This window comes from Falco peregrinus, chromosome 10 (assembly GCF_023634155.1).
Source record: "Falco peregrinus isolate bFalPer1 chromosome 10, bFalPer1.pri, whole genome shotgun sequence".
Taxonomy (NCBI): domain Eukaryota; kingdom Metazoa; phylum Chordata; class Aves; order Falconiformes; family Falconidae; genus Falco; species Falco peregrinus.
The window spans coordinates 11,770,127-11,785,585 of record NC_073730.1 but is presented as its reverse complement, the minus strand read 5'-3'; the positions used below and the strand labels follow the sequence as shown (position 1 = coordinate 11,785,585).

Sequence of the window (15,459 nt, the reverse complement as noted above, 5' to 3'; positions counted from 1 at the left end):
TTACTGAAAATTGCCTAAACATTTTTCCTCCTCCCTCTTCCTGGAAAAGTATATAAGTCTTTATAATAACTGTTGTTCTTTGTTGTGTTGATTTTGGTGTATCTCATGCACATCTGCGCAATCTTCCTGGAATCTGTTAAACCTGAGGGAATACTAACACACCACGATCCTCAACTTCAGCGTGACTTTCTGCTGCATCATAGCCCAGATTTCCTTTGCACTAAGAGAAAGACCAAAATGATCACAAACTACATGACCTTAGTGTATGTACTCAATATTTTCACAGCAGTTGCTTGCTTTTACACAAACTAGCCTTCTAAGTGTCACTGGAGAGTTAGCTACACTAGACTTTATATGCTTTTAAACAATTAGATACTTGTTTGATTGGTAGCAGTTGATATTTGATCCCCTTGTTTGTTTTTTTAAAATCATGATTGAATATTGTATGTTACTTCTAGACATCTGTTACAGGATCCCTACTCGGGGGTCTATGGCTATGTTCATATTAGATTAGTTATGTTATAAAAAACACTCCGTGCTCAGTTATACATTGCTTAGAATATTTAAAAGCAGAGTACACAAAGCTCTTTTCCTGACAATATCTGGACACCATTTTCCCCCACAGCACCCCAAACACAACTCTCTGAGGCCAGGGAGCATCTACTGATATCAACGGGCACCGAAATTAGACCTCAGATTTCCATACATTTCTGCAACACATTAGTTGTAAACTTCTTTCAGAGAATAGGGACAGCAACAATTTTTTGCAGAGTACCAAACAGCAAAGACTGCTGTTTGAAGAGTGTGCAGGGCTTACAGAGCTGAAAGAACAAGTATCAACATTATTTGTTGATTCTGGCACACAGGTAGAAAGGAAGAACCTGACAACCCTGCGGTAATGAAAAATGACTCTCCAGCATGGAATTCATAATGAAAACACTGTCTGGCACCCCGTGTGCGTGGGAGGGCATTTCATGCTCCGTCAGGAACCCAATGCAGCAACAATAAAATTTACTGATAGAAAGGTGAATGAGTGGGGATGGTTGAATACTGCAGAACTCAAGGAAAATCAAGTTTTAAGTCATTTTAGAAAGCAAGATTTAAAAACCTTCCTATCTCTATATAATGTAGTCCCTCTTCTTTCAAGCACAGTCAGTGTAAAAATAAGAAAATCTGTGCCATTATATCTGAAACAGAAGAAAATCCTGTAAAAGCTGATATTAATATTCATATACAACGTACACATTAAAAACATACTCACAGGGTTACTTGCTTCCCTGTTCTTTATTTACATGTCGCTATTCAGCCTCACCTCTGATTCCCATCCATGCCACATACACCCCTCTTTTTCTCTAATCACTGAGAGATCAAAGAGTCTCTGCAAACTGGAGCACAAAACGTATGAAAACTTGACTTGAACTATGTCAAAGCATCTGAAAACAGCTCATTTACCCCCAGCTATTAAATGCAAGTTTCACCATTACTTTAAACATTTTGTAATCAGTATTTCACAAAGCTGTTAAAAGTCTTGTGACTATATAGGCAGTGTACAGCTGCAACTTGTACCATGCACAGGGTTTTGCTGTCATTTTCTTTAAGGAGTTCAAAAATATCAGAATATTTCAAAAAAATTGCCATTTCCATCACCAGGTCTCTCATCTGATTTTTCCCTTCAATCTTACTTCCTTGAAGGCACATTCTTCATTTACAGTTGACATGTTTCTGCTGTTCCCTCCACTAGCATGCTTAAATAGTCATTGAAATCTGTCATATTAAGCAGAACATTCCACTGTGAGACAAAAAATTCAATAACCATTTCTGTATAAATTCAACTGAAGCATTTAAAAGTACTGGACATATAAGGCTTATGGAGTCACCTTGGCTACAGTTTATTTACACCTCACCAGTAACAAGTACTTGCCAACTTCTGACATCACAAGACATCTTCCAGTACATTCAAATGTGTTAGAGGCTGAGATATTGCACACACTAATTCGATCACCTATTTGGTCAACAGTTTGGAAAACAGAGCATTTCTAAACCACATTATCCTTTTTGTTTGCATCTATACTCATCTTAATATCATTCATATTTTGTATGCATTTAAGGAGAGCAGTTCAAAGACTTCTTTTAGAAATGGCAGAATGACTTGGTTGTAGTGGCAGGAAAAATCTGTGGCACTGGTTTTGGCCATTTGCATATATACAAGTTCAGTTCAAGAAGGCTGGAGATTTAGGACTGTATTGGAGTTCTTATTCATAGGAAAAAAATAATGAAGAGAAAAGCTGAGAAGCAAAGAACAACTGGAAAAATACAAGCTTTTTTAATTCTCACACTGCTACAAGCAATCAGAATTTCCAAAGTAATAAGTAGGTTATCAGATATGTAATTGAAATCCCATGCACTTAACAGATACTCTGTTAACCATACAAACAATACACTTAAAACGACAGAAATAACTCAGCATAAGGTTAGCTATACATTTTAATACAGTTGTAATTTTCCCCTCTGCTTTCTTAATGGCCTCGAGTTCACCAACTGCTTTAGGAAGCCGATCACACACACTCACTTGCAGAAGTTAGTAAAATATACAGATCAAAATATACTATCTAAATACAGCATATTGCAACCTCCACTTGTGCGTGGCAAGCTTCCACAGAAGCACGCAATGGAAACAGCTGAACAGCAGAGCCACTACGCACCTAAAAAAAAGCGTGCTCGACACAGCTATTGCCAGGATTGCACGGGCTTGTTCAATTTAGCATCTCCACCTCTGCACAAGCAGCTGTTAGCACGCACATAGTTCCCCTTATTAAAGAATCCCACACACCAGTGTCTTTCAAATTTGTCACTGCATTTTTACCTGGTAACTTTCCAAGAAAGGTGACAAAGGGCATAAAGATGCCAAGACTAGAGAAACCAGTGATTGTAAGCAGTATTGCCATCACTAAAACTGAAATACCAAATGCCAGTACCAGGAATAATTAGTCTATTCGTGCTATACTGTGGTAACAAACATAGTAAAAAAGATCCATGTATCTGCATCCAATTTTACTTTGGGAAGAGAAATACTAAATATGATGGATGGGGAGGTGGGGGGTGTTAACCGATTATTCTACTTATATAAATTCATATTCTAAAATAACTGTAATTTTAACGGAATGTAAAGAGTGCCAGAAACATACTTGTTGGGTTACATTCAGCCTTAATTTAGAACTTGTTTACTGGGTACTCAATGATGCAGCAATAACAATTTGCACTGCAAAATACTTCTTCAAAACTGGACTGTATTAAAAAAACAGGCTGGCTATGTTTATGTGACACAAAATATGAAAACCTCAGCAATTAAGCCAAACATACAATATTAAAAAAATTCTGTGTGTTAGGCATAGGTATTAAAGATTTGAAGCAAGCATACCCCGTTTATTAAATAAGACATTGCTAACATATTAAAAAAAACCACCAACAATTTTAATTCCTCTTCTACTTGCACAATCAAAAAGAAATTTCATTTTTAATAAAAAACAGACTAAACTTGTAAAAGAAAAACATATTTCACAAAAGCTTTGCCTTAAATATGATTTATGAGGACATAAGATGTTCAGCATAATTAAAGGGTAAGTGGAATTACCAGGTTTATCTAAGTTATACTCAAAGCACTTTAAACAAGACAAAAGATTCAGAATAATAATTAGATATTTTGGTCAACAGTAATCACTGAACCATTTCAAATTCTCAGTCGTGTTGCAGCCCTGTTTCACTTGCACACTCTTACATTACCTCTGTGTCTACTTACAAAAAGAGAAGTGGATAAAGTTAGGTATTAAAATTATGATGTCTTTTAAAAAAAGGAATAATGCTTGAAATATACTACATTTGCATAAATAACTGGTTTTGGTGCTACTTCAGGTAATTTTTAGACCTTTTCCTGTGAAATCAGGGTAATGGTACCCTATGACTCAAAAGCAGAAACTGAAGTTGAACTGAACATATGCTGGCAATGACAGATCAAACAGATATGTAGGAGGTTGTGAACAACAGACTGGAAAAAGCTTTTACATATAGAATAACTAATCATAGACTTACAGAATATACTTCAGGCTGTGTAAATCAGAATAGTCACACTAACCCACCCTAGCTTCCCTGAGCTTTACAGGAGGTTAGAAAAAACAACAGATTTAAAAAATAATTGACAAAAATTTACAAGGGCAGATACATGGGTGAATTTCAAGTACTCTAGACTAAAGAAACATGCTCTGTGTCATGTTACCATGTATAGGCCCAGGGTTTCCAATTCCAGACTATTTATGTCAAAAGTGATTTCACCAGACAGCACTCACACAGTTTGTCATCTTCACACATTTCATTTACCTTTAATTCAGTAACTTTCAATCCTTTTTTTTTTTTTTTTTTTTTTTTTTTTTAAAATTTATGTATGCTTCTCACACTTTCAGAACTCTCCTACCAGGATTTTTCTCTGCCCTTTATTAACCCTTCCAGTGTACATCTAATTCTTCTGCTTTCTTAATTCTTTCCCACTGTTTTTTCACTAATGAATGCTCATCCGTCAGTCACAACTTCTACAGCACATCTACCATAAAAGTCCTCTATACTCAAGCAGCAGAACACAGGTGTTACTCAGGATACAAATAAAAGGATCCTTACCTTTCCAAAATCTCTCACATCAAACAAATCAAATGCTTCAAAAAGTTCACTTTTCTTCATCCCAAATATTTCACAACATGCCGAAAGAAATGTCCTTATATTCTTCAAGCAAAGAAACTAGAGGAAAGAAAACAAAAATACTAAGCATCAGGTGTGTCAATTAGCAAGTTGTGTGTTCACTTTGGTCACAAATACATTACAAAGTTCACCAATACAGTTTTTTGTAAGTAAACACTTCCACTATGCTGTGATCTTCCATGGGTTCTGATACAGCCGTAAAAGTTCCCTTCAGACTCAAAAGGATTAACCATATTCTGAGCAGACACTTTGTGAACAGACTATTTTCTCTCTTTTTATGCAAACAAGAGAAATGACAATACCCTACTAGATACAGTCTACATACAGACTTACTTTTCAGTTCTCTACAGACATGATAGAGCAAAACAAAGTTACCTTAATAAAATTATATTAACAATGAGAAAGTTATTCTTCATGCATACATTGTCTTCAGCTGTTAAAATCAAAGTCTAGGTTTAATGTTTAATGAACACATGTGCACTGTTTTAACACACTAAAGACATTATGAATACATATTCTCCATCAGGAACACAGGAGCAGACGAAAATTGCAATTGAGAAGTCATTTACAATTCATCTAGTGGAGACTTAAGATCTTCAAACCACCTTGATTTCTGTACTCAATCAGTCTATTTCCCTTGAAGTTACCCACATGCATCAATGATCATCTGAGCCTGGAAAAGAATAGAGCTTCTGCCACAATGCTGTCCTTATAAGGCTTTTAAAGCATTCTCCTGTAGACTACTTTTTTGTAAGACCTTACTAGTACAAAAGACATCTATCCATAGCACTGCATAGTAACTATCCATAGCACTGCAGTAACTAAAGAGGGATATCTAAAAAGTGCAATGTCCATTCTTGATAATAATTAGCACCATAAGGTACTAATAACTTACGAGGACATTAGCTCCATAAAGATGCTGTTGTGGAGCATTATGAACCACTATGCAGTATGGTTCAAAAGAAAATACGGTATCTTTAAGCAACAGTATTTCAAATGACCCAGAACTGTGCTCTGAACATGCATTTTAAAAGCACCGATACAGCAACTCCATATTAAAACTGAGTTCTTAGAGTTCTCCATGTTGTAGTGGATTCATAAGAATGAGGATCATTTACACTAGGACAGATGACAAAATTTCTATGTTCCAGCTTAATGTTGTTTATAAAAGCAGCGTGTTTTTATATTAATACTGAGTATCACAGCCATACCTTTCCTGAGTGCAAAGTAATAAATACCCAAACTGCTCACTCAGGTAAAGTATCTCCCTGCTATACCTTCAGCATGAGACAACAAAACACCAGTGCAGCAGGGAGCCCTACTTCATATCTGACACAGAACTAACCAGCTAGACACAGAAAAGGCAGAGCACCTGGTAGGTCAGATTTACAAGGTTACATGTGTGAGAGCACCAATTCAACAAAAGAAGCTTCAAGAGCTGACAACTCTAGTAAATAGTTTGGGACATCAAGACAACAGCCAACAAACTCATTGCAAAACATCACAAAAGCAAACCCTGCGGAAGCTGAAGCTTCCAGGAAGGCATCTACGACCAACTGCCACCTCAACTGTAAGATGCCACCGATGTACCAGGTGGAGCTGTAGCCTCCACCCTTCCTTCCCCTCCACACAGCCCTGTCTGCACGTGCTCCCAGCTCACATGGGGCAGCCACTGCTGGACTATGTACTGGGCTGCTCAAGGACAAGACGGCATTGATGCCAGACTGCTTTTGTGCCTAGTGAAATTTGAAAATGAGCCTAGCTTGCTTAGTCAATACCACAAGCTTCTCTGATTTTGCAAACATTATAGTTTGCAAGTCAAAATTACATGGTTAGAAGACTAAAAGGCATAAAATCTATGTGCTTCTTCCACCAAGATGCTGCCAGGAAGAACCAGAAGATGAACTGGTTTGGAAGTCCACAGCTTTAAAAACAAGATGGCACATACAAAAGGATTACTGTTTTCTGATATATTTTTCCTCCCGAGTTTTTTATTATTTTTCTTAAAAGCCTCAAAAGCCTCTAGGTTTGTCCAATGTAGAATACTGATCAACTTGAATACAGATTTACTTTCTTACACTGAAATTCTTACAACCACTGACATTTTTTTTCGTCCCTGGAAAATTCAGCTGCCTTTTTAAAACCTAAGTTTGGAATTTAGATTAGTTAGTGCTGAAGTCTGCCAGCGCCAAGAAAGCTTACAGCTGCATTAAGTTGTTTGCCTCTAAAAACAGAAAGAAGTTAGGGAGCTATCACAGCCTAAAATCTGGCTTAGATTTGCTTGAGAGTCTTCTAGCGAGTTGCATTTAACTACTTAGTATAGCTAAAAGAACCATTTAATGTATCAGTAGTTATGCACAAAATGCCCTTCCCATTCTGCAAAATTTCTCTGATTACTCTTAACAGAGGTCTCCTACAATAAAAAATAAAGCTGTCAGCATTTTTTCAACAAGATTTAGCAGTTACTTCAAATCTGGAGGGAATTTTGTGACATCAGTCTTTTCTGTTTAAATTACCATTACTGTGAATTATATGCAAATAGATGGGAGAGTGTATTACAAGAAATTAAGTTTCTTTTAGCCCACATGTTTAAAAGGAAATGTTAAAGTACCTACATGGTAAGTAATAAATTCTTTGGAATATTCTAACATAGAGACCAAACAACAATCTAACCACTCACCTCCACATTTTTTATTTTTTTTTTTAAATACTCACTGATTCATTATGGTAAAGTGCAGTTAACGTGCATCACATGTTAAACAGGCTTGACAGAATTATAATCTAATAATCAATAACCATATGACAACACAAAAGTTACATTTCTTGTAGGCTCTAGAAACCACAGACTAAGCATTTGTCAAATCCACCTGCACTTGAGATGGGACATCATCAGTGAGTAAGCACCAAACAGTGCCTTTAGCAGAACAGGCCTCCTGACAAACAGTCTGACCCCCCTGCTCGTTCAAAGATGTAGAGAGTTCGGTTGGGCATTTCATGATTCAGTATCCATCGATTTTCTCTTAAGTGAAAACAAAAGGCTTATTACTAAACTATTAAGCTAACCACAGTAGCTACAAGGATAAAACAAAAAATGTGTTCATATTTATACGCACTCATTTTGCAATAAAATGTATGAGGAAAAACTTTAAAAAAAAGAACCGCATTATATGCTGTTCGTATTTTGGAAATGCTATTTGTTTATATTACCCAGAAAACTTTCAGAAATATTTCCAAAACTTTATATTGCAATCATCTAAAGAAACAATTTTCCTCAATGAAAACAAAGATTTTTATCTCTGTAGTTATTGTATGAAGAAGTACAAATTAGTAAAAGAAACCTCCAAATTAAAAAAGAGCATATACCTAAAACTAGGAAGTTCTATAAAAGGCAACCCTCCTCACTGGCAGTAAGAAAAAGGCACCATCAGTCTGCAGTCTCTCATTAGTAAGTACAGTCCTCAGGATATTTGGAAACCTACTAAATTATTGTGTTTCTTTTTCAAAGAAAAACATTATACTTTGGCACACCACAAGGGAGACCATTAAAGGCATAAAGAGCAGTTGGGTACCCAGTTCTCTTAGAGATGCAAGGAGAGCTAGACATTTCTCACTTGGTCTGATCTCAAAAAGTCTCCTCCACAGAAAATATCTTTCAGTACAAGAACCAGTTTCTCTTCATTAAAAGATAATATAACTTTAAAATGTACTCTTGAAAAAGTAAATGCTGCCCCTTTTTTTTTTTTTTTTTTTTTTTTGTTAACTGCATGGCTGTATTAGGAGACAGCAGTCCAGAATTTTCAATACACATATCAGTAAAAATATTGCAGTAGGGTAGTGTAAGACATGAGTCTGAAAAAAAGTTTACACTCGTAGAAAATAGGGCTTGTACCTCGCTCATCTCCAGGTATACCATGAGAGGAGAGCACACGCAGCACCCAGACAGAGACTGACAAAAATCACAACCCGCTGGGATTCAAAATCCCAACGCCTATTTTCAATATTAACGTCTATAGATTACCACTTCTGAAGCACCCTAATATTTCTGAAGCACCCTAATATTTCACAGCTTTACACTAAGCTGTTACGCTACTACAAACCAATTTAATGTCATTGTCAGAGCTGCTGAAATGGTACAACTCTTGTCATAAACCGCTGTGCTTTTATGGAACAGATTAGAGTTTTCGTGCCCTCTGGTCCGTTCTGCGCTGACTTTAATTTTGTAAGAGGCACAAACACAGCATTGACTGAAATGAAAAGTAAGTTTGGGGGGAAAAAAATCTACCACCTAAAAAAGCAGGTATGGTTTATATAATTGGTACTGCATTTGTCTGAGCTTAAATTGGAACAGAGTGGGCAAACCAAAGTACACTAAGTTCCATTGAAAAAGCATGCTGCTTTCCACCATAACATTTGCTACTTCAGACACAAAGAAACATTTATTTGAGGCTTTTTAAACACAGTGCATGGTTATGTGTGCTGACAGAAATGTGTAGAAATATTTTACAAAAGGGTACTGAATAGAAATGACTGATTAGACACAAAAAGCACAGGCAGGACTATAACTGCCCACAGGGAAGAGGGATTTAACTAACCAGGCCTCTAATGAAGTGAAAGATGAAATGCAAAAAGAAAAAAAAAAAACAAAACTCAATTTCATATATCCTCTATTCGTACTATCTTATGAAATACATTTCAGCACTGAAGTACTTCAATGGAATAAAGTTCTATTTGATACAGACCATAATATTCAGTATCTAGATTTATCTTTTGTACTAAAAGCACTCCTAAGGGTGTTAAGAGACCCACACAAAGAGCTCTGAAGATCAAATTTTGCCATGAGACATTTATATGAAATTCTAACAGAGCAACATCAGTCAGGCAAGTGAAAGCTGAAAGGCTAAGAAATGATGAGTACTAAGGAAACACAAAGTTCTAATCCACATTCAGCTTTCTTCTTTTATTTTAATTACCAATAGTGGGGAAAAAAACAGCTATTTCTATTTATTTCAACTTCCACCTCCTTTTCATTATAGTGATTTAGTCACAAGCAAGGAAGGAAGCTTGGGTAGCTCATGGTTCTCCTAATATTTGTATCTGGATGAACAGACGTGCATAGGGCATTTAGGACAAACTAGAGAACATACTGAAGCCCAAGCATCTGAGACAGTCTGAATAGGCTATAAAGGGGTATTAAAAACAATAGATCACTGTCACTATGTCAGGGAAGGTTGTCTTTTTCCAGTGTGATTCACTTTTGCTGACATTGCATACCCATTCCTTCATCACCACAGTTTCCAGGCTTTTTTGCATGTCACATTCACGGCCCTGCGTAGATTTCAGGGGGTTCCCAATAACTGCACAAGAACTGAGGCCAGTCACTCCTAGCCACCATCATGTAGAAGCTATGATAAAAGAGTAAAAACATAGAAAAAGAAGGACTCTATTTAGCCAACTGTCCACTAAGTCCGCTTTGCCTCCTGTGGGAGAAATAAGGCATGTCAATTAGGCAAAGTCCAGAAACTTTCTCCTCCTCTTCCTCCTCCAAATGGCACCACTTTATAAACTACACAACTGGAGCTATTCACCTTTGTCTAGTCTTTAAAGTCTTATAGGCATAAAAAGAATGGTGAGATTTTATGTAACTGCAAGCATTTTATGACAAAAATAGTTGAGCAAAAGCCAGACATTCGAAATAAGTATATAAAAGTAAGTAATCAGATGAGCAAATTTTGCTTCAATTCACACATCTCAGAAGGCACAATCACTTTCTTTTTTTAATTTGTGAAATACTGATATTACATGCAAGGAGGTGCATACAGGGTTGTGAAGATAGATTTTTCTATTAGTCATTTATGGTCTTAGAAAAGCAGAATTACACAAGAACTGGAGGCAGAAGAATAGAAGAGGAACAGATCGTTGCCGTAACACTTATGTGCGCTTCCTACACCTCAGTACTTACTGCAAAACATGGGCTCCTGACCTCTCCTGCCCATTTCTAGGAGGCTGATGAGAACAGATTAGTTGGGAATATCTTGATTTGATTTCCACTCTGTTCCTGAGAATATACGTAAAAAGGAAAATAATGCAGTAATACCTCTTAAGCATGAGGAGAAATGCGACAATTGTTATAATGGATTTAACTGGCAGAATTGCTTTTCTACATTCTGTCACCAAGATTGATATGTGCAAGTTGTTTCAGTGAAAGAAAGCACAGAAACAGAAGAACTTGTCTCCTCAAAGTTTCCTTCAAAGAGTTGGTTAATGCCCTGAAGGTTACAGATTTTTCCCTTCTTGCTTGTTTCAGTATTTGTTGTAACTGTGTTGACAGGAGTAACCTAAATTCCATACTAACACTGTTGAAATCCTACTAAGTCCAAATCTGAGAGAGAGATCCCAAAACTCCGTCTTGTGACCAAACAGCACCTTCTAGCCACAAAGTCAAGATACTGTGACCATAATGAAGCTGTGAAGCAGCAAGACAAAAATTGTACCTTGAACCTATGTACATAAAAAAGCAACAGTAACTAGAAGTACATGCCCAAGGGTTTCATCAGCTCCTACATAATGTGTGCACACAAGAAACATTTCCTTCCTTTACATTTTTTCAGCCACATCCAATAGGAGATGGAAGAAAATCAGGTACTTTCAGAAACAGCTGCTCATATCAAGGGCTTCTTTCCATAGGCCAGCCTGGATGGTTCCCTGACACATGCCATCTTTGCCAGACTAATCCCAAAAGCAGAGTTATGAGATAAGAGCATGTTATACTGCTATTAGATGACACTTTTTTTTTTTTTTTTAATGTACCTAAGTTCATTAACAACAGATTACTAGGTACTCAGACAAAGCAAAGGCCCACTGTAGTACTGGCAGAATTCTACATTCAGGGTTAACAATTCAACACAGAAATCATTCCTGGCTCCTTCACAGATTTCAGCAGCCAAAGCAGATTAGATTAGTTCTGCTCTGCCAACAGGAGTAATTATCACTACATGCAGTAAAAAATAGCTGTAAGGATTTCTAAGTGAGTGAAGTACTGACCCTCTGATGAAGTCTTAATTCAACATCTATTACTGTCTTTTCCTAAGCCAGCAAGAGGGAAAAGAGCAATATCAGAGTCAAGAATGGAAGTTTTAATGTTTTTATGCATGACAACTTTCTTGTAAGGATCTTTAAATCCAGAGTCTTACTGAGGGTAGGCAATGCAAAAGGGCGACGAAGAAATTAAAGACCAAGTCAAAGCAAGAGGATGAGTACTCCTGTCTTCAGTAAGCAAATGAAAGCTACAAGGCTGTCTAGAGATTTTTTGGTTTCAAGTGTCACAACACCACAAGCAAGTTTTATTCTTCTTCTCACTCTTAGATAAAACGTACTAAATGGCAAATTACATTTTAAAAATAAACTAATGCACACAGGAAGAACACATCACTCATAGCAAAGGAGTTCAGTTTTAGGTTCTGCATTTGGCCTCCTGTTCTGCAAATGATTCCCATTATTCAGATGACCAATATTTCCAAAGCTCTAAGCAGAAGTAAACAGCCAAATATTAAATACCTCATAATCCTTGCTTTCCAAAAGGTTAAAAAGCAGATACATTAATAAAGATGGAGGAGACAGCACACTGAGCTCTGGAAGAGGCAGGCTTATTATTAGTGTCTCAGCAGCTTACAGCCTATACCCTTAGTTCTTTGTATAGTCTCTTTAAGAACCGGTTTTGGGTAACAAAATATGCAAGACCGGTACCATTACATAACTGTGAAGAATTTTGCTAAGAAGTATGCTATGCAAAGAACAACAGGCATTCCTTAATTCAGAGAAGTAAGGAGTAGCTAGGGAGATCTGTAACACTATTAGCTTACTAGATGTGGGCATTATTTGAAGGCCTACACAACGCATAGGATGCTGCACGAACTATTAAACATATTAAATTCCTTTGAACCACTGCTAACAGTATGACTATTAATAGCATGTTCTTTATTTGCTCAGTTAATGTAGTAATTAAATATTCATGGAAAAGCTCTTCTTAAAATTCCTGACTACTATTCAATTGTGCCTATTACATTTTGGCTTGAGTATGAAAGGTTTGTTTATGTACATTTGCTCTTCTCTGTCCTTCAAAGGAAGAAAATGGAAACTGAAACTTGAAAAAAAGCTGAGAAAACACAAAGAATGCTCAGTTTTGATTAGTACTGATATGGAGTGAACAGAAGCGGGGGGGGGGGGAAGCTCAGGGCTTGTTACGCATTGCTGACTCTCTCCTTGGCTATGCTGACACCATAGCATTGGTTAAGCCAGTGAGGGCAAAGAAACACTTAAATTCTCTTTGTCCCTTAAGTCAAAGCACTCCTACAAGCCATGAAACTGGCAACTTCTAGTCAATGGTCACTGAAATACATTCAGCAAACACCTTCCATGTCGTACCATGTGCATCAGAACAGGAGTCACTAGGCTGCCTGAAGCAGCAAGGACTTTACCTACTGCAAGACGAAAAATAAAAGCTTCAGCAAAGCACAGAGTCACTAAACAGATGGGAATTTTTAGATCATAGAGCCCCAGCTACAGGAATTCCCCAAGTGTAAATGGCAAGAGGCATGGGTAGGAGCTCAGGACAGCATCCTGTTGCAAAGGGCAGTTTTTTGGGTAGCCCTTTGCTCTCTACTAGCAAGACTCAACAAGTTTATTCTGCAGTATCTCTTCAAAAAGAACAGCAATTGGAACATAGTATTAAGTACACAAAGGAGACCAAGATTAGCTATGGGGTTCCTGTGCTTAGTTACCTTTTCAAATGGCTAGCTTTATCTGTCTTACATCCCAAAGTTGCAACCCTAAAATGTTTTTCGCTAAGGACCTCAGTGTTTCCAAAAGGGAACTTGGAAAACAGTCCTGGAGGAGAACAAGAATAGGGGGAAGACAGCAGCAAGGAAATAAAAAGAGCACCAAAGGAAAAGGAACAGGCACACAGTGGAAAAAAGGTTGGGAAAGAAAATCAAAATAGGCCACCAGAGAGAAAGATCCTGGAGGAAAGGCCACTGAAGTAACAAGAGACTTGACTAGCTAATGATTACATTATGGGAAAACATTAAATAAAAGCCAAACACAAGAAAAGTATGTGTTAACATTTTTATGTTAAAATGCTTCAGGCTAAGCTATTTATGAAACTGTCATTTAAAGTAAGACAGTAGTCACTGTGCTGTAAATTATATTCACAGTTGTGACATGGAATACTGCTTTTGTAAGAGTCAGAACTGTAAAGGATACTAACTTTCTACTTGATGTTTTGTCATTGGTCCTAGCATAGGGTTTCTAACCACTCACATTTCAATTTAGTTGGTGAAATATTAGCAGGGGTATGAAACTGTTTTATAGACACAGAAACCTCAAAACCTACACCTATCTAATGTATTTAAACTTAAGGGGGGGGGGGGGGGGGGGGGGGGGACACGACAGGAACACCCTAAAGCCTACAGCCTATCTGATATGTTGAGACAGCAATATAAATGGAAAGCATCAAATTAGCACTCAATGTTTTCATAACCAGAGAAAAAATAAAAATCACATCCACACTCAAACCATAAAAAACCTTACAGCTAGAGTATGAAACAGATCTTCACATTGGTGTTAAAGAGAACACCTAACACATTTGTTTCACATTGTTAGCTTGGCACACTAAAATGCTGCTTCCACTCTGTCTTAGTATCTTTTATTCATGACTGAGCTTGTTTTTTACAAGTCTCTAGTGTTGGTATAATAACACAAGCAAGAAGGCATCTTACTTTGCCTATACCTGTGCAAGGGAAATTAATTTTGGGGTGTAAGGACCCTTATGAAGGTATAGCAAAAGACTGTCATATAGGCTACAGATACAGAATTCACCTGAAGGATCCACATTTTATTTCAGTTCCACTACGGAAACACAATCCCTTTCACTATTCCTACCCCACCCCTAGAAATAAGCACTATTGATCTCATCATCTGAACTGGATCTCCTTTGTGAATAAACTGTGGCCCTAGTGCCCCAGACACAGGCCTTGCAAGGCCAGACCTGGATCTCAACTGTGTAACCCCTTCATGAAGATCTACAGTATGGATTTTTTTAAGGTCACTTTTCAAGTTAGCATGTACTGGCTTGTTCTCTTCTAAGACTTTTCAAAGTCTCAAAAGCTGTCAACACTGAATCCTACATGGAAATTCAACACAACAGGGGGCAGGCAGGAAATCTTCATAGGATTAGTCAATGTCTATTAAAGTGGAACCTAACCAAAATAACTCCTGTGCTCTTCTGTTTCTTAACAGGAGATCATGTATTACGTCTGTTATTTCCAAGAGGAAGGAACAATACTCTTACTAACATTCATTAGTGTTAACATACATGATTCATTAAATACTTTAAATGTTTTCTTGAATTGCACATGAGTAGTCTTTCCCAAGCTCTTACGATACTGGAATAAATTCCTAGCAAGGCTTTAAGGATGTAAATACAGCTGTCTACAACTTGCCAAATACGAATACAGCTGTCCTCTAGTTACCTATTCTAAAAATCCACTGTTCTATTTTTTCTGGTGTGTCACTTCAGGTTTGCAGTTTATTACACCATGCTCTGTGGCAAGGACAGAGATTTCCGATACATTCAGATAACACTTCTCAAGGATTGCAAGTCAAGTAAGTAGAACAGCTAAGTCCAGAAGGCTAAACCACAAACGAGTGGGAATAGTCATG

General features: G+C 37.2%; 1 protein-coding gene across 2 annotated transcripts in view; it reads right to left on the bottom strand.

Annotated features, from left to right (window-relative positions):
• The window catches only part of VAV3 (vav guanine nucleotide exchange factor 3), a 171,373-nt gene that overhangs the window by 134,280 nt on the left and 21,634 nt on the right, over window positions 1–15,459 (bottom strand). For both annotated transcript variants that reach the window (XM_055815071.1, XM_055815072.1), the window contains exon 2: window positions 4,666–4,782. In XM_055815071.1, coding sequence (XP_055671046.1) covers window positions 4,666–4,782 — 117 coding nt within the window. The remainder of the gene's footprint in view (window positions 1–4,665; window positions 4,783–15,459) is intronic.